Source organism: Myotis nattereri, assembly GCF_964212035.1.
Source record: "Myotis nattereri genome assembly, chromosome: 3".
NCBI lineage: Eukaryota > Metazoa > Chordata > Mammalia > Chiroptera > Vespertilionidae > Myotis > Myotis nattereri.
Window position 1 is genome coordinate 122,707,926 of NC_138077.1, and position 27,337 is coordinate 122,735,262.

General features: G+C 43.0%; 1 protein-coding gene across 1 annotated transcript; it reads right to left on the reverse strand.

Moving 5' to 3' along the window:
* Positions 1 to 13,464: 13,464 nt before the first annotated feature.
* On the reverse strand, positions 13,465 to 21,401 carry LOC308515180 (leukocyte elastase inhibitor-like; the record flags this gene model as incomplete). The annotated part of the gene is made up of 6 exons (XM_081085752.1): positions 21,210 to 21,401; positions 18,530 to 18,667; positions 17,860 to 17,977; positions 15,543 to 15,685; positions 15,289 to 15,456; positions 13,465 to 13,866 (listed from the first exon to the last, which is right to left on the reverse strand). The coding sequence occupies exons 1-6, from the start codon at positions 21,375 to 21,377 to the stop codon at positions 13,465 to 13,467; spliced, it is 1,137 nt and encodes a 378-aa protein (XP_080941878.1). The 5' UTR covers positions 21,378 to 21,401.
* Between the last annotated feature and the right edge of the window lie 5,936 nt (positions 21,402 to 27,337).

A 27,337-nucleotide genomic window follows, 5' to 3' on the forward strand; every position in this document is an offset into this window, starting at 1 on the left:
AGGAGTTTAATAATGAAGATTTTAGACTGATTTACAGTTTATTAAATAAAGAAACCAATGCTTATTGAAAGCCACTTAATGCTATATTCAAGTGGTTTGATCAGATCTGGTAAGCTCTCCACCATTTCTCAAAGAACCAGAGCCCCACTCACTAGTTTCTTCAAAGAGGCCAATGTGAGAAAGTCAGGAAAGAGAGGCTGCTCTGAGAAGTTCTTAAATTAAAATCTGAGGCACATAATTGAAGAAAAAGTTTTCTAAATTTAATTTTTTCTCCTACCATGTTGTATTTGTGCTTACCTGGAGTTAGCAATCTGGGTAAATAGAAAACAAAGCCATTTCCTAAGTCAATGTGTATACTGTATATAAGGTTCAGACAAAATTGATCATTATACATTAATCAAGCAATACATTTACTCTCTAGTGTGGAGGCAAAGTAACTGTTCTGTCAAATAACATTGGAGTGTTCTCCTTGTGAATTTAAAATATAAATGGCCACAATCAAAGCTCAGAGATACTTACACACTCAGGAAAGTACAGTGTTTGGTATATCTACCAAATGAGCACATGCTTACCCGAGTTCCCATGCAGGAATCTCCCCCAGAGTGAAATGTGTGTGAGCACGTGCACCCAGAGACATGTACAGGAATGTGCATAGCATCGTGCTTTGTCTTAGACCTGGATTTGGAAACCCCACTAATGCCCATCAGCAGAACAGACTAATAAATACAAAAGAAAAATATGCAGTAATAAAAATGAGCAAACTCAGCAATGCACAACAACACGGCTGCATCTCACAGCTGCACTGTTGACTGAAAGAACAGACACAGAAAGCTGTGTGGTTTGGTTATAGAAAGTTCAACAACAGGCAGAACTAACCCCTAGGGTTTGAAGTCAGGGGAGAGTTCTCTTTGGGGGATTGTACTGACTGTATTTTCTTATTTTCTGTATTATCCCTGCTCTGGTAGTCAGAGCGTTGATCCGGGAGAGAGTGCTTCTACCAGTGCTAATTCCTAGAGATAGCAAATGGCCCCCTGATGCCCCTGCGAGTGTACCTTTGATATAAATTCAGTGATCATACTCTCAAATATCTCCTTTATCAAACTCTTATAGGCCAAGCCAATAGTCCCCCTACCTGTAACTACCCCCACACAGGTGCCAAACCACTAGACACTCCGTTTTTAAAAATATATTTTTATTGATTTCTGAGAGGAAGGGAGAGGGAGAGAGGGAGAGATAGAAACATCAGTGATGAGAATCATGGATCAGCTGCCTCCAGCACACCTCCTACTGGGGGTTGAGCCTGCAACCTGAGTATATGACCTTGACCAGATGGAACCTGGGACCCTTCAGTCTGCAGGCCAATGCTCTATCCACTGAGCAAAACTGACTGAAACTAGAGACTGCTTTTGTAGCCAGCTCACAGCCCCCAAATTATTTGAACTGTCTAATTTAAACCTATTGTACCTATCCTTCCTTGCCCATTACTACCTGCAAGAATTCCAGAATGGGGGAAAACCAAGATGGCGGCATAGGTAAACACCGGAGTTTTCTGCCTCGCACAACCACTTCAAAAATACAACTAAAAGACGGAACGGACATCATCCAGAACCACAGGAAGGCTGGCTGAGTGGAAATTCTACAACTAGAAGGAAAGAGAAAAGCATACCCAGACTCAGAGGAGGTGCAGTGAGGAAATAAAATACTAAGGTACAGAGGTGCACATGGAGTGGGCTGGCGGCTAAGGGCGCGGTTGTCGTTTTCAATCGGAAGGGAGTCTCAGGCTCTGAGCTCCAGTTCCGGGCGAGTCTCTAGGGACCCAGACTCATACGGGAGAAGCGTGTCTGGCATCGGTTGGAACTCGAGGGCAGCTTTCTCTCGGAGGTGCTGGGACACTGATAAGGGGGGCCTCTGAGGGCAGCCATAACTGCAAGCCCCGCCCTGTTGATCCCGTGGGGACCCCCCCCCCCCCGCCCAAGCCCTGCACGGAGGCTTTTGCAGGATAGCCTCAGGCAGAGGCTAGATTAGCACCTCCCTAGAGATCCAGGAGCTAGTATGCCCAGTGGTCAGAGTGGGACCATCCAGTTTGCAGCTCTTCGGATTCATAAAGGACACACTCAGGGGGCAGACTCAGTGAGCACCAAATCCCCATTGAAGCAAGTCTTGCCCCGGAGGGGAGTCTCCAGCACAGAAATTCTCCCACTGCAGACACAGCTGATTCTCACAGCCAATTGTCTTGGAGGTCAATCCCTCCCACTGTTACCTACAACAATCAAGGCTTAACTACAACAAGACTGTGCACAAAGACCACAAGGGGGTGCACCAAGAGTGTCCTCCTCAGGTAATTGGGGAGGCTGAACCACTGGGCCCTAGAGGACACTTAGCACAGAAAACCACTTTATCAACACAGGGAAGCATAAAAAATGCAGAGACAAAGAAACAGGACACAAATGACAGAAATGGAGGAAAGCAAACTACTGGATATAGAGTACAAAATCACACTTTTAAAGTTTTTCAAGAACTTTCTAGAAGAAAGACTGGTGAGAGCGCAGATAAATGTGAGATCCTCAAGAAATCTAGTCAGACCCTCGATGTTATGATAAAGGACCAACTGGAAATTAAGCATACACTGACTGAAATGGAGGGTATTATACAGACTCCCAACAGCAGACTAGAGGATCACAAGAATCAAGTCATCGATTTGAAATATGGAGAACCAAAAACCACCCAACTGTAAAAGCAAAATGAAAAAAGAGTCCAAAAATACAAAGATAGTATAAGGAGCCTCTGGGACAGCTTCAAGCATACCAACATCCGAATTATAGGGGTGCCAAAAGAAGAGAGAGAGCAAGATGTTGAAAACCTACTTGAAGAAATAATGACAGAAAACTTCCCCTACCTGGTGAAAGAAATAGACTTACAAGTCTAGGAAGCGCAGAGAACCCCAAACAAAAGGAATCCAAAGAGGACCACACCAAGACACCTCATAATTAAAATGCCAAGAGCAAAAGACAAAGAGAGAATCTTAAAAGCAGCAAGAGAAAGACAGTCAGTTACCTACAAGGGAGTACCCATACGACTGTCAGCTGATTTCTCAACAGAAACTATGCAGGCCAGAAGGGAGTGGCAAGAAATATTCAAAGTGATGAATGCCAAGAACCTACAACCAAGATTACTTTATCCAGCAAAGCTATCATTCAGAATTGAAGGTCAGATAAAGAGTTTCACAGATAAGAAAAAGCTAAAGGAGTTCATCACCACGAAACCTGTATTATATAAAATGCTGAAAGGTATCCTTTAAGAAGAGGAAGAAGAAGAAAAAGGTAAAGATAAAAATTATGAACAACAAATACATGTCTATCGACAAGTGAATCTAAAAATCAAGTGAATAAATAATCTGATGAACAGAATGAACTGGTGATTATAATAGAATCAGGGGCATAGAAAGGGAATGGACTGACTATTCTTGTGGGGGGAAGGGGTGTGGGGGATGCGGGAAGAGACTGGACAAAAATCGTGCACCTATGGATGAGGACAGTGGGTGGGGAGTGAGGGCGGAAGGTGGGGTGGGAACTGGGTGGAGGGGAGTTTTTTGGGGAAAAAAGAGGAACAACTGTAATAATCTGAACAATAAAGATTTAATAAAACAAAAAAAAAAGGATTCCAGAAGGCTCTGCCTTCATCCCTCCTTGCCTTCTGGCAGACTGGGTGCTTCCCAGGTCCCATGTGGTGTGGTGTCAAATGCTTTCAATTTCTAGGGAACTGTACCAGTTAATAATGTGGATTTTATAATGAAAGAAAACACCATAATTTGAAGAGAAATATCAAAAGTGCCTTATTCAAAGTAATGTCCATCACTAGCGACACATTTCCCCCAACTTTCAGGTAATTTGTGGATACTGTCCCAAAAGCACTTTTCTTGTTTTGAGGCAAACCATTCAATTTTCCACTTCTTCGTACGTTTTGAAGTGCTGCTCAGAAAGTGCATGTGCCATCGATCAGAACAAGTGCCAATCTGAAGGAGCAAGGTCTGTTGAATATGTTGGGTGGGTTAATACTCCAAGGCAAGATCTTTTAACTTCTTTAACTGGCTTTGAAGTGTGTGACGGTGCGTTATCATGAAGCAAAATTACTTTGCCATGTCTTCTGGCCCTTCTGGTCGTTTCACGATCAAAGTGTGGTTCAAATTGATTATTTGTTGTCAGTAGCGATCAGTATTAACGGTTTCACCTGGTTTTAGAAGCTCATCATACACCGCACCTTCCTGATCCCACCAAAAGCAGAGCATTGTCTTCTTTCCGAAGTGATTTGTCCTTGCAGTTGATGTTGATGGTTGGCCTGGATCAACCCATGATTTTGTGCATTTGAGATTCTTAAAGTAAATCCAATTTTCATTGCCAGTCACAATTTGATGCTAAAAAGACTTCCTTTCTTCTCATTGAAGCAACCTTTTACTGATGACTTTTTGGTTTCCATTTGTCTTTCATTCAGTTGATGTGGCACCCATTTTCCTTTCTTTAAAATCTTTCCCATTGTGTGTGAATGATCAGAAATTGTTCGCTGAGCAACATTTAATCTTTCTGCAAATTGTTTTTGAGTTTGACATGCATCTTCATTCAATAATGCTTGCAATCATTGGTCTTCAAACTTTTTTGGTTGACCTGGACGTTCTTTGTCTTTCACATTGAAATCATCACTTTTAAAGCATTTAAACCAGCATTCACAAGTATCTTGAGATGGAACATGTCACCATAAGCTTCCCAAAGTGTATGATAACTTTTTCTTCAAAATAAAGTAATGTATTAAAACATTCCACAAATGCTCTTTTTGTTGGCACGAAACTCGATATTTTTAAGCGTAAAAATATCTATGATGTTAACACCTTCAGCAAATTTGACATATGAAGTTTTGAAGCTTGCTGCCAATATCACAAAAGAGCCTACATATCAAATTGCATATATATCAACATATGTGTAACTCCATCGATTGAAAAAAATCTGCATTATTAACTGGTACACTTAGTAGGTAACTTGAGGCTGTGATTCTGGTATATAAAAATTCTGAAAATATTTGAAAACCATTTCTCCCAAACTGTGACTTCACAAAGTCTGGCTGCCTTCCATATGTAATTTTTAGTGGTAGCCTGTGTCAACTGACGGGCATTGGTGTCAATTCAATGTCAGCAGGAATCTCTGATTTGGGTGAAGTGAAGAAGGAAGCTTTATGGTGACACAGCACGCTGTGAAGGGAGCACAGCTGCAAGGGCCAGGCAGCCCTCTCCCCGTAGGTAGACAGCTCTGCTCTGCTCCTCGCTTTTTTGCTCCTTTTGTTGTTGTTTTTTACTTTGAGCCCTTTTTAGTAGGTATCTTTTGTCTCGGGGTTCACACCTGGGAAATAACAAAGTGGGAAATGCTCTAGAATGGCAGTCCTGCCTTTGGGGACATTGTCTCAGATGTCACCCTTCCTTGGGGAGCTGGTTTACGTCGACTGTTCTGAAGCTTGCCTTTCCTTTCTCTTCACGATCTGTTCTGCAGAACTGAAGTTCTTAGGATTTTTTTGCTTCAATTTATATAAAAAATGTTAAATGTTTAGGAACAAATATAACAAAAAATGTGTGTGTGTATGTGTGTGTGTCCTGCTAAGAAATCATTCTCTCCACAAGTACATGAAGATATCTTATTTAATATAGAGGGAATATGCAAATTGACCATCACACCATAATGGCGAAGATGTCTGTGCCCACAGCAGATGCAGGGATTCTGTAACACAAGTTGACTGCGCCCAGAGCGGAGGCCAAGTTCCTGTAACAAGCCTCGATGAGCAATCATCATGGACCTGAGGCTACTGGGTCGGGCCAGGGGACCTGTGCTTTCACCCCCTGCCCAGCGGGGCTTGACAGAGGAACTCAGGCTGTGCCCCCCCCCCCCCACAGTGCCAGGCCAGGGGACCTCAGGCAGTAACTCCCACCCTGGCACATGGCTGGAGGTCCTGAGGCTGCAATCCCTGCCCCAGGGCCAGGCCCGGGACCTGAGGCCACGCCCCCGCCATGCGGGGCTTGACAAAGGACCTCTGTTCATGCCTTGCACCAGGTGGAGCTTGATAGGGACCTCATGTTGTGCCTCCTGCCCCAGCCCAGGCTGGGGTTCCTCAGGCTATACACCCCACCCTGGGCCGGGTCACTGAGACTGTGCCCTCCTCGTGTCGGGGCTTGATGGGGGAACTGAAGCTGTGCACCCTGGCCCAGGCCAGGGGACTTCAAGGCGCACCCTTCGGCCTTACTCCGGGCGAAGCGACCTGAAGATGCAGCTCCCACCAGGCAGGGCTTGACAGGGGTGGGGACAGCAAGGTCTGTATCTAACCCAATGTAAGTGGGGCCAGCTGGGTCTGGGTCTTGTGTGATTCTGAGGCACATGTGGGTGGGCAGAAACTTGACTCTGGTTCCCATTGTGCGTTCCAGACTCTGACAGGAGGAAGGTTTTCATATACATTTTACTAATTTTCTTTAATCTCTGACACTTCTATTAAGGGAGAAAGGGCAAATAGCAACATTAAAATATTTCCTCTAATTCCATTTTAATGTGCATGAATTTCATGCACCTGGTCACTAGTATTTTAATATTATCTTTTAAAAGCTTACTGTTTTGCTTTCACAATTAAGTCTACTGTCCACCTGATTGATTTGATGCAGAAATCAACTTTAACATTTTTCCATATGGTTCCCAAAGGTTCCAGAACAATTTATTGAAAATTTCCTCCCTTCACTTCCAACTTTGAAGTACCACATTTGTCAGAAATATGATGGCCATAAGATTTATTATTCAAATTGATTACATTTTGAGAGTAAAAGAGGGCATTGCTAATTATTGCTATAGAACAAGAGACTTAAACAGGCTTTTGTGAGCAAACTGGGATGATGCTTATCATAAAGCAGGGTTCATATTGCTGGCCTCTCTGTTTTGTTCCATTTCTAAGCATCTTTATCTTATTTCCACAGCTGTAGAATAAGTTGTTATTCTATTAAGTATGTCTTTTCATCTGATTCTTCAATATTGTCTTGGATATTCTTGGCCTTTTATCTTGTTATATAAGTACTAGTGGCCCCATGCAGGAAATTTGTGCACATTACAAGGGAATTAATTAGAGGAAATATTTTAATATTTATATTTTCCCTTTCTCTATAATAGAAGTGTCAGAGATGAAAGAAAATTAGTAAAATGTATATGAAAATCTTCCTCCTGTCGGAGTCTGGGGCACGCTGCGGGACGTAGAGTCAAGTTCCCGCCCACCACCCGCACGTACTTCAAAAATGCAAGAGACCCAGACCCGGCCGGCCCCACCCCATTGGATAAGACCCAGACTCAGCCTGCCCCACACCCCGTCAAGCTACTCCTGGTGGAGAGCAAAACCTCAGGTCCCCCATCCTGGCACCAGGTGGGGGTACAGTCTCAGGTCCCCAGTCAAGCCCACCAGGTGGGGAGAACAGCCTCAGGTGCCCAGGCCTGGTGCTGGGGTGAGGGGCACAGCCTAAGGTTCCCTGTCAAGCGGGGGGCATGGCCTGATTTCCCCAGGCCTGGCCCGGGGTGAGGGTGGGGGCCACAGCCCGAGGTCCCCCGTCAAGCACCGAGGGGCAGGGGGTGTGACCTGATGTCCATGCTGTTTGGTCATGACGTTATAGCATCCCAGCTATTTTACATATTCCTCTATTATATAGATAGATTAGAATCACTTGCCATGTTTCACCAAATAAAAAACAAAACAAAGAAAACCTGTTTTTTAATTGCTAACTAATTTCTCCTTTATTTTTTTTTTCATTTTTATCTATAATTTTGAGGACTTATTATTGAGTACATACAAATTTAGAATTGTTATATTTTCCTAGGGATCTGAATCTTTTTACCATATGAAGTGTCTGTCTTTATCACTAGAACAGGAAAACCTACTTTACCTAATAATCATAGTTACACCTACTTTTATGGTTAGTATTTGCATCATATATCCCATTCTTGTATTCTAATTCTATTTTTTTATGTTATAGATATATTTTCTGTAGACACCATACAATATTTTTCAATCTTGCCTAACCATTTTTGTCTTTTAACTGAAATATTTAGTCATTTCACATTAATTTTTTAAAAATATATCTTTATTGATTTCAAAATTGAAGGGAGAGAGAGAAGTAGAAATGATGAGAGAATCATTGATCAGCTGCCTCTTGCAGACCCCCTACTGGGGATCGAGCCCACAACCCAGGCAAGTGCCCTTGACTGTAATTGAACTCGGGACCTTTAAGTCCACAGGACAATACTCTATCCACTGAGTCAAACCAGCTAAGGCTAGTCATTTAACATTTAAATAATTACTTAAATATTGGGATTTAATGTGATATTTTGCTATTTGTCATTCCTGTTCTGTGTATCTTTTTTCTTTCCCCTTTTTGGATTGGTTGTGTAATTTTTTTTTTCTTTTTTCTCTTTGGTTTATTATGGAAGTTATAAACCATTTCACTATTTTTCTTTTGGTTACCTTAGATCCGTGGTCAGCAAACTGCGGCTCACAAGCCAAATGAGGCTCTTTGGCTGCTTGAGTGTGGCTCTTCCACACAATACCACGTGCAGGCGTAGATGTACACTACAAGTGAAACTTCGTGGCCCATGCGCAGAAGTCGGTATTTTGTGGAAGAGCCACACTCAAGGGGACAAAGAGCCACATGTGGCTTGCTAGATGCAGTTTGCCAACCACTGCCTTAGTACAAAATGCATCCTTGACTTATCAAAATCTATATATATGAAAGCCTAAGTGACCATTATGACTGGACAACTGGATGATCAGAAGACTGGTCGATAATTATGATGCTCACTGACCACCAGGGGCAGACAGACCTGGTGCTCAGTTCACTCACACAACCAACCTCCTGTGGCTGGCCAACCTCCCACAGTCCCTCCCTGTTTCTGGTCCCAATTGGGACTGGGTGAACAGCCCCAGTTGGCCCATGAATGAATTTATGCACTGGGAATCTAGTCTAATATAATTGTACAGATATGTGATACCTACCTTTGGGATATGTTTTAAGAATCATGTTGTTAGCAAAGTTGGTTGTAGTGCAAACATCATAAAGTGCACTTACACAGACCTAGACAGTTCAGCCTAACCTGGATTTCGGCAGTGTGGTATATCCTATTGTTTCTAAGATAAAACTGTACAGAATTTTACTGTAAAAAATAGCATGAGATTAAGTCCATCACAGGAGAAAATGATTCAATCAAGAAAGACAATAAACACAAAATGTATGCGGCTGCTGCCATTGTAACATTCCATACTGTTTTAATCACATTGTTCTTTCATAAATAGAAAAATTACCCAGTCTAAAATAATGATAAAGGTTATAATATAATAACTACACTTACTTTCATTATCAAATATCATGTACTGTGCATAATTTTATATGCTACACATTTCTATGACTGGCAGTGCAGTAAGTTTGTTTATACCAGAGTCACCACAAACACATAAGTAATGCCTTGCACTCTAGTGCGATGGTGTCTACAATCACCAGGCAATAGGAAATTTTCCGCTCCATTATGATCTTGTGGGACCACCAAGGTAGATGCACTCTGTTGTTGACCAAAATGTCATTAAGCAGCTAGTGATGGTAATTGTACTTTTATTCTCTTCACGGAAAATGCAAGGACTCCAGAAATGTTACCTCTATTTTTCTTCCCCAACATCTATGGTATGCTTTATTTTAATTTTGTGTATGTTTGAAATTCTGCAGACATTATTACTATTGTTTTATATGATCATATTTATTTAAATTTGTATTTAAATATTTTCTTTTTTCTTTCTTTCATTACTTTTTTAATATGGAATTCTTTACGAATTTGCATGTCATCCTTGTGCAGGGGCCAGGCTTATCTTCTCTGTCTCGTTCCAATTTCAGTATATGTGCAGCCAAAGTGAGCACTTAAATATTTTTTTGCTCCTGTTCTTTTCCTACAACTCTTATGTTCCTTTTGCATAAATAATATTCTCTAGAATTTTTTTAAGTCTCTCTGTTTTTGTTAGTCTGAATATATCTTAAGGAATATTTTTCCTGGGTATAGAATAATTCTGGATTGGCAGGATTTTTGGGTGATGTTTTTTCAACATGTTACATCAGTCTGTAATCTCTGGTTCTCATAACTTCTGTTGATTTATGTATTGTCCTTCTAACTGTTGCTCCTCTGAGGGTACTTTGTCTTTTTTCTTTGGCTGTTTTTATATCTTTCATGATCATCTCTTTGGTTTTCTGTAGTTTCAGTGGAATGTGAGTAGACATGGATTTCTTTGTAGCATCCTGCTTCGTGGATGAGTAAGATTTCTAAACTCTGTGAATTCATGTTTTAACAAATAAGTTTTAGAATACATATTTTGAATGTTAGATCTTTAAATATTATTCTGCACCATATTATCTCTTGCCTTATCTTTTCCTGTTAAACATCTTCTTACTGACTATTTTCACTATTCTTATCCTTCCTTTTATATTTATCATTCATTTGTCTTTCTAGGTTTTACTCCTTATAGTTGTCTTTCTGGAAGAAATTATGGGTAATTTTTTCTGGTCTGACAATTCACTTTTTTCTATTTAGTTTGTTGATAAATTTATCTATTTAATTTTTCCTGTGTTATATTTTTGAATTTTGGAGTTCTATTTCAGTTTTGATCTTTTTTAAACAAATATTTTTAAATTAATTTCAGAGAGAGAGGGAGAGGGAGAAATAGAAACATCAAGGATGAGAGAGAATCATTGATTGGCTGCCTTCTGCACACCTGCAACTGGGGGTCGAGCCCATAACCCAGGCATGTGCCCTGACTGGGAATCGAACTGTGACCTCCTGCTTCATAGCTCAGCGCTCAACTACTAAGCCATACCTGGCTGGGCTCTATTTAATTTTTATTAAAAAATTCAGTATCTTTTAAATTTTTAGTTATCTGCTGAAATGTTTAACTTTGGCTCTTAGCAACTTGATAATACAGTGTTGTTTTTATAATTTGTGTGTGATTATTCCAATATTTAGAGCCCCTGTACTTCAGTTTGCATTATTTGTTTTTTCATGCTGATTTTTATTCATGTTGTCATAGTTCTTCACACATCCCACTTGTCTTTGATTATGTGCAAAATAGTGTACTTAGAAAAGCTGATTATAAAAATAACTAGTGTCTAATGCACAGATTCGTACACATTGAAAGGAAAATAATTAGAAGAAATACTTTAATATTGCTATTTGTGCTTTCACCCTCAGCAGTTGGAAGCTGGGCGGCGCCCTTGTCCCCCACCTCAGCTGGACACACCAGCCTTGGACTGGTGCTGCCCACTCACCTGCTCCACCCTCCCACCATGGTCCTGTTCTTTCTCCAGTTGGACCCCATTGGGGCAGCAGCCCCTCCACTGCTGCCTGCTGCCAGGGCCACATGGCCAACGCCCACCATGTTCCATGCCGCCCCCTGGTGGTAAGCACATGTCATAGTGAGCAGTCAAACTCCTGGTCTCCCTGTTGAACTCCCAGTCCTGAACTACCACTCAAGGGCAAGGTTAGCATATTTGACTTTGATTATACAGGATTTGAGGTTTATGGGTAATCTTCCCCTGGTATGATTTTGGTTTGCTTCTTCCATATGCCTCTGGATAGTAGCAAACCAGAATAGATGTAATCCAATCCCAGGGACTGGAATTTGGGGGACTGGCCAAGGACTCACATCAGGGCTACATTCTGAGCTGCTGCAGTCATACTCCTAGAGTGTAGTTCTAATGTTGCCATGTGAAAGCACAGGGTCACAATGGGGCCCCCATAATTGACAGCGCAAAATTCAGCCTGCCTGGCCTTGAACATCATCAAAAACCCTGCTTCATGCCCTGTTACCTCAATTGGATTAGGAAACGACCCTGGGGTAAAGGTGGCCCCAGTTTCCATAGTAACCAATTTACCCAGGATTGCTGAATACTTCATAATCATGGCAGCTCCCTTGCCTTTGGGCTCAGGCTTGCTTGTTTTGGTTTTTTGGTTGTGTTAAAAGGTCTGAGTTACCTAGTTAGCATTGCAGTAAAGAATTAGATGTTCTCCACATAAAATATTTATTGAATTCTACTTTCTGCTCTGAAATTTACTACTTGTTTTAACCTTCAATAATTTATTTGTAGTCCATGAGCCTGCTCCCTCATATATAAAAAGGATTTGAGCAGAGTTGCATGGGGCCCTGCAGTTCAGTTTCTATCTGATTAGCACAATTTACTCTAAATCACTGAGTAGATTTTAGCATAAGAGCCCAAAGAGAAGGATTACAGAATGCAGTGACTTGCTTTTCTTGTTTTTCCTACACATAAGAGAACCTTCAATGTTGAAGGTGCCAGTAAGCATTTCAAAGGAGAAAAGGAAGGAAAGCTTGCCAACAGATTGGCTAAAATCTTCTTTTTCTTTCATGGAGCCACTGACTATCATCATGGATGTCAGTATTGTCAGTCCAGGAGCCCCATTCGTCCTGTCTTTTCTGAGATCAGATAGAAACAAGAAGAAGACTGAGATCAGTCTGTCTAGCAGCATCTTAGAAAACGTTGTTAGCCAGCCCACCAGCTTTGTGGGAGCAAGAAAATGCAGCATTTCAAGCCCCATTCCAAGCAGTGCATTTGACTAAGGTTTATATTGATCACAGGGCCCTCCCCCACCCAGCATTGCATAAAGCCATCCCATTGCTATCACAGTCTGGACTTAACGATGGAAATCAAGAGCCCTTATCAGAACACACACAAGAAGCTGGTAACAGTGTCATCTTTGCACCCCGTCTAGCTTAACAGTCTCTCCTACTTCACTTCTCTGTTGTAGTTACCTGGCATCTTTTAAGATAAGACACTTACTTCTTCACTCCTTCTGATCCCACACAAACTTGAACCAGGTAGATAAAGGATAATAAGCTCTTTCATCGTTTGACATTGGAGGGACTATAATAGAATACTAATCCTGTAGAACAAAGGGTCAGAAACACTGGCCAAGGCAAATTTATCTTCATAATCCAACCCTTAATTGGGCTGCTCTCCTATATTTCAATTGAATGTCTGTTTTTAAGCCTCCCTTCAGCAATGACTGTCTCTCTATCATTGCTTCCAGAAGTCTATCTGTGAAATAAATTACAGTACTATAATTTTTCTCATGACTATCAAGAGAGTACAGCAGTTTCTTAGTTTACTACACTGTCAAGAGTCTACATATCTGCTTGGTGCATTCAAAAGCAATCACTACATTTTTCAATATAAAGAAAGGAAAATAGATACCTATACCAAAGTTAATGGGTGTAAGCAGCCAACAGAACTGACATTACAAAGGATGTTACAGATTTCTTTTGGGGTGGTAGTTTTATTGTAGAAGATATATAATTTTCATATATCTTTGAAAGGGCCAGTGATACAGCTCTGAGCTTGACCCTGGGTTTCCACAGTCTCTAAGGGGAAGAAAGTCTGCCTAAGAACAGGATGTTAGTTGAGGGATTGTGTCGAATGAAAAAAATGAATGGATGGTCGGCCACAAAATTTTCCTCTGGCATAAGCGAGCAACCCAATCCAATTACGGCTGTGGCAGCCGCTGCCTCTGTGCCCTCCTCATTAACTTCCACAAAAGACTTATGGATAATTTCTGATATAAAAAGATCTCTGGCTCTTGACATGCCAGACAGATCAGCCTTGCTATTAAAGAGATCCTCTATACCTAGACTGGCCAGGTGAGAGTTGAGGTTGTAGCTCTCTTCCAGCTTGAACCTGGGCAGGTGGACGTTGACTTCAAAGGATCTCAGATTCTCAGGTTTGGTCCACTCATGCAGTTTTTCCAGGGTCAATTGTTCTTCGATCTGCAATGAGAAAGGGCAAAAGAAGAGGTGAGAACTATTCCACATAAGCAAGGCAATACACATTTACATGAATGGATTCATGTTATCAGTTCCTAATCAGTTTCCTTCATGTTTTGTGCCAAAACAGATTCCATTTGGAGGATTTCATTTCTTTTCAGCAATTGGTGATAATAGAACAGAGCTGTGGTCCAAGCCATCAAGTGTCCAAGTAACAGGGACTTTGGACATCAGAGGTTTCAACTACCCATCCATCCACCCAGGCTTTCCTAAACCCCTACCACACTGGATTATGGTTACAGGCCATGATGGCTTTTGTTGCTTTAACTGGTTGATTAATACAAGGTAAAACTCAAAATTTTTCCTCTATTTCTTCTATTCTGAACCCTACTGATCACTGTGGTTATCTGTGAACTCACTGTGCTGAAGTAATCTCTAATAGATTTAGCTTCTGGGTAAAAAAAGAAAAGGGACTAGTTCCTCATCTAAAATTGGGAGAGGGTTAATGATAGTACCTACCTTATAGCCTTGTTGTGAGCATTAATGACTTAATGTATGCAAAGCACTTGGCACACAGTACTAGTAAGAGCCACAAGAATGTCAGCTATTATCATTGCCATATTACTACTACTATTGGACTAGAATGGGCCCATCATTCCACTTGTTCTACTGATGCTGATTATCTCTTTTATGAGACTGGAGAATTTCTCTTTATAATCAGAGAAGAGAAAAATATGAAAATATAATTAAAAGGAGGAACATACTGATTTTAATACATACTTTATACAAGTCAATAATTAATATCAGACCTCTTCCTGATAACAAGTTTGGTTAGGGATAGGGTAGAGAAAAACCACACAGCAGGCTAGAGACATTAAAGAAAAACATATTCTTCACAGTTTTGCCTAGTCCTAGCCTGACAAGAAATGTCTTCGCCTTTAACTGAAATAAAATAGAAACATCATACAAAGTTCATATGAGAAAGTAGGCTTAGCTTTCAAGCTAGTGTGTCATATGGGTCTTTTCTACCACGTAGCTGTTAGAAATATAATTCACAGTCTATATGAATTGTGATGAGAATGAGCAGTGTCATAATGAAATTTCATTGTACAAGTTGAAGCTACCTAGTATAAATGTTTTGGGAATTTTAATTTTAATAAATTTGTTTCAATAAAAGAATTCTAATTTTACTGCACTTTCCTCTAAATTTTATTTAAGAAAATTCCTGTGAGCTGCCACTGACATGTTACATTTAATATAGATTCTTAGAAGTCCCCTACCACAACTGTTCACTGACAGTCCCTGAAAAGTTAATCTTAGGGCTTCAGAGTAGCAAACATTGATGACCTACTACCACACCACATACACACAGTCTGAACCGATCTGTTAGAAGGAAACATGAAGCATGAGAGTGGGAGCCGTTACCTTCTTCAGACCTGTGGCGTCGTCCTCGATGTCATCTGGCAGCAGGATGACCATGCTGAGGTCCCTGCCTTGGTAAGGCAGCTCCAGCACCCGGCACTTAAGGTCCTCGATGTAGCCAAATGGAAATTTGCTTTTCTGATACATCATTTTCACTGTTTTTGTGTCTTTCTGAACAGTTGAAGAAAGCAAGTCACTCACAGTATTATCTGCATTCTCTTAGAGCAAAGAGCAATTTTATAATTACATCACCTCACCTTATTCAATCTGAAAGGAGTATTATTTGTGGCCTCTTGACTGAATTTCTCCTGCCAGTTTCCTTTGAAATAGATGGCATTAACTAGCACAAGTTTAGTCATATTATTAACGTCTCCTGCAGCCAACAATTCTGGAATTTTCCCTAAAGAAGGAAAGTAAGATTTTTTTTTTAAAAAAAATTTACATATCAGCATCCCATTCTTGAACTGCGTTGAAATGAAATTCAAATTCATACTTTTTATTTAATTCCCATTAATGTGTTGTTAGGGAGCCCTACCAGTATGTTTTGACCGTAAATAAACCAACTAAAGGGTTTAAAAGCTAAAAACAGGACAAACTTTTCTGCATTGTATGAGAAACAATGAGCCTTCTTTTGTGAATGGCCATTCTTTGGCAAGCATGAATAATATTTTTTCATGAAAACGACCTATACTAATAAAAGGGTAATATGCTAATTAGACCAAACATCTTCCAGATTACCTTGCATACGTTCTTCAGGACAAAACCTTTGTGGCGGGGCTGAGGCAGAGGCGGTTAGTGGCTATCAGGCAAGCAGAGGAGAGCAGTTAGGTGATCAGGAAAGTAGGGGAGAGCAGCTAGTGGGATCAGGCTGGTAGGGGGGAGCAATAGTGGGTTCAGGCCAGCAGGGGAGAGCATTTAGGGGGATCAGGCCAGCAGGGGAGTGCAGTTAGGGGGATGAGGCAGCTGGGAAGAGCAGATAAGGCAATCAGGCTAGCAGGCAGGTGAGCAGCTAGGAGCCAGTAGTCCCAGATTGCAGGAAGGATGTCGGAATGCTGCAGGGACCTGGCCTAAAACAGCAGTCGGATATCCCCCGAGGGGTCCTGGATTGAAGACGCTGCTGGCCATGCTGAGGGACCCTAACCCCGTGCACTAATTACGTACACCGGGCCTCTAGCTGTTAAATAAGCCACCTCTTCAAAGCCTCCAAGTGGAAGCTGCTCTCATAGAAAATATTTTCACAGATATCTGAAGGCTAGGACAGTTAGTCCTCTGAAACACCAGTTCCCTTGTGATTACAGCATGGCCACGAAGAATGCCTTGGATGGGAGACAGGTGTTGGGTAGGTGCCTTAATTCAGGCCTAGACAAGGTTAGAAACAGTGGGGTGGAGAAACACCTGAGATGGAGGCACCCCTGACAGCTTAGACAAAGCATTTCCCAAAATACTTATGGCCACAGCAGTTTGTGTGAAATTTGCATGAAATTTGTGCCAGGGGCTCAGCCTCCGACACCGCGGCTTCATCCTGATGGTCATCTAGAAGGGTGTCTGGTCTAATTAGCATATTATGCTTTTATTATTATAGACTAGAGGTCCAGTGCATGAAATTTGTGCACTCGGTGGGGGGGGGGGGTCCCCTCAGCCCGGCCTGCACCCTCTCGCAGTCTGGGAGCCCTCAGGGGCTCCTGACTGGTGGCATAGGGACCACCGACTTTCAGTGGGGAGCCGGCCTAAGCGGTCAGTCTGACATCCCTAGCACTGCTGGGAGGCGGGTGAGGATCCCGCTACCACTTCTGTGCTCGCCAACTGTGAGCCTGGCTTCTGGCTGAGTGGCTTTCCCCCTGTTAGTGTGCATTGACCACCAAGGGGAAGCTCCTAGATTGAGCAGGCTCAAGAAAAAATGGCTCTCCGATATTCCCTGAGTAGTCCCAGATTGTGAGAGGGTGTAGGCCAGGGCAAGGGACCCCAGTGGTGTATGATCGGAGTGATGAGGGAGGTTGGCCAGCCAGGAAGGGACTGTGACAGGGTGCCAGGATATGTCTGGCCTATCTCGCTCAGTCCCGATTGGCCAGACCCCAGCAGCAAGCTAACCTACTGGTCAGAGTGTCTATACCCTGGTGAACAGTGCACATCCTAGCAAGCGATTGAGTTGCCTTAGCATATCATAGTATATTGCCCTCTGATTGGTTGAACAGACAACTGACCAGATGACCCGGCACTTATCATATTATACTTTTATTATATAGCACTCTTCCATAATCTGGGCCAGGATGGATTTTTCCTTAAAACTTTATCCTTTTTATCCTACATTCAATGTTAGTTTTAATTTTAAAATGTGGTTTTGTGAATTTATGGGGAAAATATTTAGCTGCTTCAGTGAAAGCATGTTGAAGTTCCCACTTTGAGGAATTCCCACATTTAAAGGCTGTCTGGCACTGGGCAGTGGCAGAGTTTAGCCCCAGCAAGAGGGTGAGGGCAGAGGAAAAGGGCAGGGAATCATCTGCAGGCCGGGAAAGTGGAAGGAGGAAAGGAACGGCCAGTGTGTAATGAATGCCTACATTCAGCCCGCTCTCTCACCTTCAGTCTGCCCTTTGACCCACTCGTTTATCACCTTTCTTGCATCTTCAGAGGCTCGCTGAAAATCTACACTGGCCAGTTCAGCACCATACATTTTCTGGGTTGAAGCTAAGAACTCCTGTTTAAAATTTTTTAAAAAAAGGTAAAAACAAAAAAACAAAAACAAACTTCATGAATAATTCCTACTAAATACAGAAATGATTTTCTAAAATCCTTAAAAGCAGTAGAAATTATCCTAAAAGACATAAATTTCATTGTAACAAAAAAATTCTAATCCTTACACTTTTTGCATTATGGTTAAAAACACATAACATGGAATTTACCACCTTAATCATTTTAAGTGTACAGTTCAGTAGTTTTGCTGTTGCATAAAATTTACCAATTCTTTTCTGACCTTTGGCTAACATTTTCATAAATAAGTATACACTGATTGTTCTTGGAAGTTAATTATGGAATTCACTCTTGCTTTAGTAACACAGCCAGGGTCAATCTTTTCCTGTGAAGACTATCAAATGAAATCAAAATATTAATGGAGATACTGCCATATGTTTAAATTCTGTATCTTTTTCTGAATGTTTATAAAAATAAAAACTGACTTCTGTGACTTGATTGTGCTGGAAAATGTCTGCACTATTTCGTCAGTTTTAGAATGTGAATGTAAAGTACTCACCAGGAGGAACTCATAGGTTTTCTCTCCGTATAACCTATTAGCAAGTTTCAGAATATAGGGAGCTCCACGCTTGTTGATATCAGCATTCAGACTCTGAAAACTTGAATGAATCTCTGTAACAGCATTGAAGTGAAGAGCCTAAAATAGAGGAAAAATTCTTTCCATATCCATTTATTTTGAAACGGATTCCTTGACATTTGCTTCTATCAGATTAAATTAATGCTTTTATTACTAATTATCAATAATTTCCAGCCCAATAATTTATTAAACTTTCATTGGAGAACAAAAGAATAGAGAATCTAAAATTTATAGCTTTTTGAGACATAATTACATCAGAAGCTCTTTTTATATCACTTTTTTATAATTATAGTCCCATGAATATAAGTGGTTAATAGGCTTAATATTTATCTATGTCTGCTTTTACTCCAAAGAAAATCATAACTGGTATATTCATATATAAATTCTGCATAAATAGAGTTTTACTGAAAGTTCTCAGCAATTAACAGTAAAATTAAGAATCATCCCCTACATGGGAGCACAAAGTTATTACAGAATTGAGGGGGTTTTTAAACTACACTGTCAGCATCAGTAACTTAAAAATAACGTCTGTGAACTTAACATTCAGCAAAAGTTTAATTTTCATGTTACAAATCAAGAACCCTTTATGGTCTTATGAGTCCTGGGCTGGTTTCTTATTTCAACACACAAAGTATGAACCTACACAATGTAGAAAGACCAGTTACACACCAAGATATGGAATGTTTGCACAGTTGCTATGATAGATCTGCTTTAATGGAAAAGCAGGAGAACACTTAAAATGACTTTTTGCTGAGGTAATACAGTCTCCTGATAAACCTCAAAATAGAAGCTGACATTACCTTGCAGGAAGCAACTATTATTACCAGGGGATAAAATAAAAAGTGGGTGTTGGGAAATATAAAAATGCTTTCATTTCTGAAGTTGTACAGACCATTGGATTTTCATATAATTCTATGTAATAAAGAGAAAATATGCAAATTGACCATCATGCCCTTGCACAAGATGGACGCCCCCAGGTGCTCACAAGAGGGCCACACCCATGTGGTCACAAGACCACCTCCAAGTGGTCACAAGATTGCTATGCCCATGTTGTCACAAGATGGCCACCACAAGATGGCAGGCAAGGGAGGGCAGTTGGGAGCAAACTCACCAGCAGGGCAGTTGGGGGAGACCTGGCTGGCATGGGAAGAAAGTTAGGAGCAACCAGGCCTGTAGGGGAGGTCATTTGGGGTTGAGCAGGTTGGCAGGGGAGGGCAGTTAGGGGGTGGGGGAAACAGGCCTGCACAGGAGTACAGTTGGGGGCGATTCATCCTGCAGGAGAGGGGAGTTGGGGGAAATCAGGCTGGCTGGGGAGCAGTTAGGCATCTATCAGTCTGGCAGGCAGAAGTGGTTAGAGCAGGGGTGGACAAACTTTTTGACTCGAGGGCCACAGTGGGTTCTTAAACTGGACTCAGAAGAAGGAGCTGCGGCCGTGTTTCCCGACGTTGCCATGTTAACACTGCTGCTGGTGAAGGAGTGGAGGGGAGAACAAGAGAACCCTCCGCACTTTCGGCTCCGCAGGCCGGATAGAACAGCCGAATGGGCCGGATCCGGCCTGCAGGCTGTAGTTTGCGCACGGCTGGGTTAGAGGAAATCAGGGAGGAAGGAAGACTAGCAGTTGGGAGGCAGCAGTCCCTGAGTGTGAGAGGGATTGTCCCTGTGGGATTGGGCCTAACCCAGCATTTGCACATCCCCTGAGGGGTCCCTGATTGGAGAGGATGCAAGCTTGGCTGAGGGACAAACCCCACCCCCCAACCTCCCAGTGCACGAGTTTTGTGCACTGGGCTCTAGTGTAGAAATAAAAGATTTGCACCTGAAACAGATGGATAAACTTGAATACAAAGCTGGAACTTCCCCAGTAACTGGTACCTTGTAATCTTTCCCCTAGTTCAAGGAGAGTGGGCGTGCCCCTCTCAGAATTCAACAAAGACCACACAGCACAGTGGTGGGCCCCACACCCATGAAGGCCAGGCCTTACTGCTTCTTCTCCCTGTAACAGGGACCTGCCATACCACCCAGGGCTTGGCCCTGTTCCTGCAGCCACAACACCTCACTTCCTTCTTCTCCTTCAGCCTCCCCTACCCACACAGGCACTTGTGCCAGGCACATGACTAAGTCTCAGCAGTATAACTGCAGATCTCCTGTGCCCTCAGAAAGGCAACACTGCCAGCTTCCTCCATTCCCTGTGTTATTTTGTGCTGAAAGGTGACATTACATAGCAGGCATCTATTAATGAGGAGCGGCTTACATGCAAAACAGAAAGTGAAAAATCTGAACTGAGAGGAGATGCCTTCAAAGATTTGCCCACTGCAAGAGAAGCAGCACACCACCCGGGCTCTCATAGCTTTCTTCACCGCTGTATCCTCAGCCAAACAGAAAACAGTGCCTGGCGCATAGTATGTGCTCAGTAAAAACTCAATCATGACTGAAAGCCTGCATATAAATGAACTGTTCTTGGGGCTTTTCTGAAAGTCTGGCCTCATCGTGTGTAGTTGTGGAACACACAGCACAGTGTTTAAAACTCCCGGTAAGAGCTCACAGGCACACCTTTTTAGGAGGGACTTGCAGGGAACCCACACTCCTTTTGTTAGTTTCTGCTGACCTTGGACATCTGTGCCTCGGTAGTGCCTCTGGCCCCCAGGAAGACCATGGCCAGCGCTGAGGAAATGCTCACGGGGGAGATGAAGATGTTCCCAGAGGGGTTGCTGTCCTTCAGGGTGCGGAAGAGGTCCACTGCGAACCGGGTGTTGGCCAAGCTCAGCTGCTCCATGGTGAGGCTACAACACAGGACAGAGGCCGAGCACACCAGCCAATATGGCAACGACATTTCTCCACGTCTCCCTCGCCCTGAAACACCCGGAAACTTGTACTTCCTTTTCTTTTTCCAGGAGGACAAGAGCACTGTCTCATGAGCACTCAGGTGGGAACTGGACAAGGATCCATCAGCGACCCAGGGCCAGGACCCAGGGAGCCTAGAGGGCTCTGACTTGCAGACTCAGCAGCCAGGACGGGGCCTTTCCTACTCAGTTGGGGAGCACACACATTTCCCACCCTTCACCTGAAATGATAATTCTCTATTAGAAAATCATAGCTACCTAGTCCGCATTAAAGCAAATTTCAGCAAAGTGGTAGATTTTCTTCATTTTCAAGATTCAGTTGCTAACGTTTAGAGAGGTGAAGTGTCCCAAGTCTCGAGGCTGCTATAGGATGTGAGAGTTGGAAAACCCAGCACAGGCCTTAGGATTGGGGTGCAACCCACCAGGAGCAGGGGCCAAGCATCCTCTCTGACACCCACCCCTCAGGGGCAGGTGACTGGCCTTCCACCTCAGCTCAGAAGCCCACTTACCAATCCTGACTCCTCTCAGAGCTTGTTTCCACAGAGATGGGCAAGGAAGAATAATAGTGGTGCTAGCTGCTTCCCTGTAAGTAATACATTAGATTATCACTGTTGTTATTGGAAAGCAACCTCTAGGATCACATTGGCCTTCCCTCCCTCCTCCTTCCCTCCGTCCTCCCCTCCCTCCCTCCCTCCCTCCCTCCCTCCTTCCCTCCCTCCCTCTTCAGCATTGAAAAGCTATACCCCCTGGGCTGCCTAAAAACTGTCACAGACTGCTCAGGGAGGCAGGGAGTTAAGAAAGGAATAAAAATATTATGATCTCAGGCTTGGCTCTGGCTTCAGACCAAAGGACTAGTCTAGTCCATCACAGGCCAGCTGACCCTCGTGCCCTGGCCATTAGAGGGTTGGTGGAAGGGAGTTTCCAGTGTTGCCTCCCGCTCAGATGAGCAGTGTAGGCAGCAATCCTAGAGAGTCAGGCAGAAATCCCAGAGAATGGTCAGGGGCTGCTGGTACCCAGGCCACTGAAGGCCAGGCAAAGCCAGGAGTAGGCAGCTGGCAGATTCCAGCCCTGGGCAGCCCCACCAGGTCAGTCCCACTTCCCTAATGGGCCTGGTGCCCAGACCTCACCCTTTGCTGGCTGCTCCTGGGAGGGGCTCCAGATCTGAAGGTGTCCACAGCCACTAGCACCGCCCTTATATAGTCCCTGAGATGGGTTCAGCCTGGGAGGGGCTTGGGATCTGATGATGCCTGCAGTGCAAACAGGTCCCTGAGGTGGGTGCAGCTATTGACCTGCAGGAGGAGGAATGGGGTGGGGTGGGGTGGGGTAGAGAGAAGGGTGGTGCTGGGGGGTGGGGTGCTGTGGCAGAGCTGCAGATCGAGCAGGGTGGGGCAGCAAGGCAGGCACAGCAGGAGTCTGGGAAGTAGAATCCTAGATGAAGGGGGATTACTCAGGAGATGAGCAACTTTTTGAGTCTAGGTGAACTCAGATGTCTGGCAAGGACCTGATGGCCTAGGTCTTGCCTAAGTGTGAATCACTGTGATGACATAATGTATCACCTCTTACAGGGCAAACTAGCCCCTCTGAATCTCATCTATATACTCCAAAATGGTTTTCTTTTCCTGTGTTTTTCTTTTTGTTTTGTGGGGTGGGGAGGGACCTCCAGTATAAGGTAAAACAGTGCTGTCAGCTAATGGTCATTGGTGCCAGTGCAATGCCACCAGGAATCCCCAATTTAGGGTGCAGTGAAGAAGGAACTTTATTCAGTGCAAACAGTTCAATTGTGATACAGCTCAGTTACTACCATGAAGCAGCAGGTGGCAAGGTGGCCCTGTCTGTCTAGCCAGCTCTGCTCTGCTCTGGTCTGCTCCACCTGCTCCATTCCATCTCCCTCTTCCTGTTTCTCCAGGAAACAATCTTGAGTGGAAAGAGAAAGTGTTCTCTCAGAGCCAGAAAGAAGCTGGCTTAAATAGAGAGAAGACCCCACTCCTGGTCTCTGATTGGTCCATCCTCATGCAAAGGAAGATTCCAAGTCCTCAAAGTTTGATTGCTCCAAAAAGCACTGTCCTAATTGGTCGGAATGGAGCTGCTCTGATTGGTTAGTGAAAATGCTGATAAGGATAGAAGTGCACAGTTCCAATTGAATGGGGAAAGCCTCAGTCTTAAAGATTGAAATATATTCCCGGGACTCCTAAGGGCTGGCTCAGATGCAGGAACACAGTCCAGGCAGGCAGTTCAGTGCAGTCTTCTCCTTGAAGTGCCCTCCTGGTGAGCCCCCCTCCCCTCCCCTCATCCCATAGCAATGGCTACAAGGGTCTGTCTTATAAATTTGAGTCTATTTAGCCAGCAGGAGTCCTTCTTGGTAGGTATCTTCTTTATCAGGGTCCCCAGTTCCAAACAAATTTGATGTCACTATCTTTAGAAACCAAAATGAATTTACTCCATATTCTTCTCAGTGATGGCTACACCACTATTTCTGTAGGTTGTTCATTAGTTTCCCACTTTAAATGTCTGGGAATGTAACTTCACCAAAATTTATAGCTGTTGAGGGTCTGAAATAATTCTGCATTCATGAAATTTGCCCCCTGTTTTCTTACAAATCTCAACGTGAAACAGCAGCAAAGAAAAAGTCCCATTGTGTGTGTGTGTGTGTGTGTGTGTGTGTGTGTATGGATAATATAGTGTGAAAGGGATTGTAGATTTTTTGATTTTTTTTCCTCTGGGAACTTGTTTAATATGAAAAGGGTCAAGGATGGTCCAATAATGAGGGATAAAAATACACTCCATAAATTTTCTTTTAACCAGGAAGAGTTTAATAATGAAGATTCTAGACTGATTTATAGTTTATTAAATAAAGAAACCAACACTTATTGAAAGCCACTAAATGCCAAATTCTAGTGGTTTGATCAAATTTGGTAATCTCTCCACCATTTCTCAGATTTCAGAAGCTGGTCCATCCTTGCTGGTTGACACAGTCACTGCAGGGAAGAAACATCTGCACAGCATATGTTTCAAGGGACCTGGCATATATGGCATACTGTTCTTAATATGTTTGCTCCCACTCTTAGTGCTATGTGTTTTAAACAAGACCACCTCCCTGAGAAAGGTTGTTTCCCCAGGTGAGGATTTTTTCCCTGGAGTTAGGGATTAACAGGACTAAGGAAGAGAATAAATCAGTGAAACCCCCTAGTGTTACAGAAATACCATGTACTACTTATGAAGAACGTGGACTAAGACTGTTGGCAATAAATTTGGGACCTGTTGGGCCCACATCCCCAGGGATCTGCCCACCAGGGAAAGCACCAAAGCCTATACCCCTGGAGACTCACTGGCACAGGGCAGTCCCAGGGAAGGCAAGCAGCGAGGCTGGGAGGACATAGCCTTTACTGGGTAGGATAATCTCCTTCAGTCACTTCCTTGTAGTTTATCAGTAGAGCAGTGATCTTGGAATAGCTCTTATAATGGAACACAGAGATTAACCTAGACAGGATTAAACTCAACAGAACTAGATTAACAAACGCCCTAACCTTTGGAATAGAATGGATAGGATTAAAATCAACTGGTATAAATACAGATATAACAGGACAATAAGAACAGAACCTGGCGAGAGAACCTGGCTGGAGAACCTGACTAGAGAACCTGGCTAAGCTGCTGATCAACTGAACACTGTCTCCATGTCATTCCTTCTTCACCGACTCCATCCACACTTTTGGGAACCCCTGGACCTGCTGGGGTTGGACCCTAACACTCAGAGAACCAGATCACCATTCATGGCTTCTTCAAAGAGGTCAATGTGAGAAAGACAGAAAAGAGAGCTGCTCTGAGAAGTTGATAAATTAAAGTCTGAGACACATTAATTGAAGAAAAAAGTTTTCTGAATTTAATTTTTCTCCTGCCATGTTGTATATGTGCTTACCTGGAGTTAGCAATCTGGGTTAAATAGAAAACAAAGCAATTTTCTAAGTCAATGTGTATACTGCATATAAGGTTCAGACAAAATTGATCATTATATATCAATCAAGCAATACATTTACTCTCTAGTGTGGAGGCAAAGTAACTGTTCTGTCAAATAACATTGGAGTGTTCTTGTGAATTTAAAATATAAATGGCCACAATCAAAGCTCAGAGATTCTTACACACTCAGGAAGTTTCGGTGTTGGTATATCTACCAAATGAGCACATGCTTACCCGAACTCCCATCCAGGAATCTGCCCCAGAGTGAAATGTGTGTGAGCACGTGCACCTGCAGACATGTACAAGAATGTTCATAGCAACATGCTTTGTATTAGACCCGCATTCGGAAAGCACATAAATGCCTATAAGTAGAAGAACAGACTAGTAAATACAACAGAATAATATACAGTAATAAAAATGAGCAAACTACAGCAATGCACAGCAACACGGCTGCATCTCACAGCTGCACTGTTGACTGAAAGAACAAACACAGAAAGCTGTGTGGTTTGGTTATAGAAAGTTCAACAACAGGCAGAACTAACCCCTAGGGTTTGAAGTCAGGGGAGAGTTCTCTTTGGAGAGCAAGGGGGATTGTACTGACTGTATTTTTTTATTTTCTGTGTTCTCAATGCTCTGGTAGTCGGGGCCTTGATCCTGGAGAGAGTGCTTCTCCCAGTGCTAATTCCTAGAGATAGCAAATGGCCCCCTGATGCCCCTGCGAGTGTACCTTTGATATAAATTCAGTGACCACACTCTCAAATAGCTCCTTTATCCAACTGTTACAGGCCAAGCCAATAGTCCCCCTACTCTAAACTACCCCCACACCACTAGAGACTTCTTTCATAGCCAGCTCACAGCCCCCAAATTATTTAAACTGTCTAATTTAAACCTAGTGTACCTAGCCTGCCTTTTCCATTCCTTCTTGCAAAAATTCTAGAAGGCTTTGCCTTCACCCCTGCATGCCTCCTGGCAGACTGGGTGCTTCCCAGGTCCCATGCAGTGTGGTGTTGAATGCTTCTGATTTCTAGGGATCTCTGAATATAAATTCTTCCTTGTGACAACCATTTCCATGTCAGCTGTGTTACTATACGTGATCAGGACAAATTCTGTGTCCATTTTTAATAGTGGGAATGGCTTCTGTAGTACTGATAATGTGCCGTTTCTTGACATGTATGGCACACAAGTGTATTATTTTTGTCATATTGTTGTAGAAGACCAAAAAAACCCAATTGACACTTAGAGAAATGGAGTTACACAGCTTTATTACACCACCAGTCTCAGAGGAGTTGCCCCTAAAGTCTGTGCAAACCAATATGGTGGAAGCCCTTCTTTTATCCCCTTTTGGTTTCTTTGTCCCCGAATATGGACAGGGACTTCCAGACCTTTCGTGGGCTTCGCAAAAAGCCCCGTGGGTTTGGGATGGGGGTCTTGAGATTGTATCTATGGGCCTGGCCTGGCGCCACTGCTGATAACCCCCTCCAGGGGTTGTGTATTGTTCATGGTTTATGGCCTCTGTAAAATGTGAGCATTTAGGTAACAGGTCTTGCAAGACCAGATTGTGGGAAAGAGGCAGTGACTTAATTATAGGTTATGAAGAATGTACACAGGTTTTGGGTACAGATTCAGATTGCTAGCCCCCCAAATATTAGGGTTACATTGGCATTAGCTTTTTAGCCTTCTCATTCCCCCCTGTTGGCCCACAAGCTTTTCTTAGCCTTGTAGTACAATGACTACAGGTTGTTAGAATGAACAGGGATGACAACCACTCTTAGCTGCTTCCTGCTGAGAAGGGACGATGAAGGTTAGCATCCCGTTTCTTCCTCTCGGAGGGGTTTGTAGGAAATTCTTCTGGTTTTTAGGACCATCTGAAGTTTAAAGGCATCTTAGGCGAGATGAGATAAAGTGAGTTAAGAAATTTAGAAGACATGGTCCTGGAGAAACC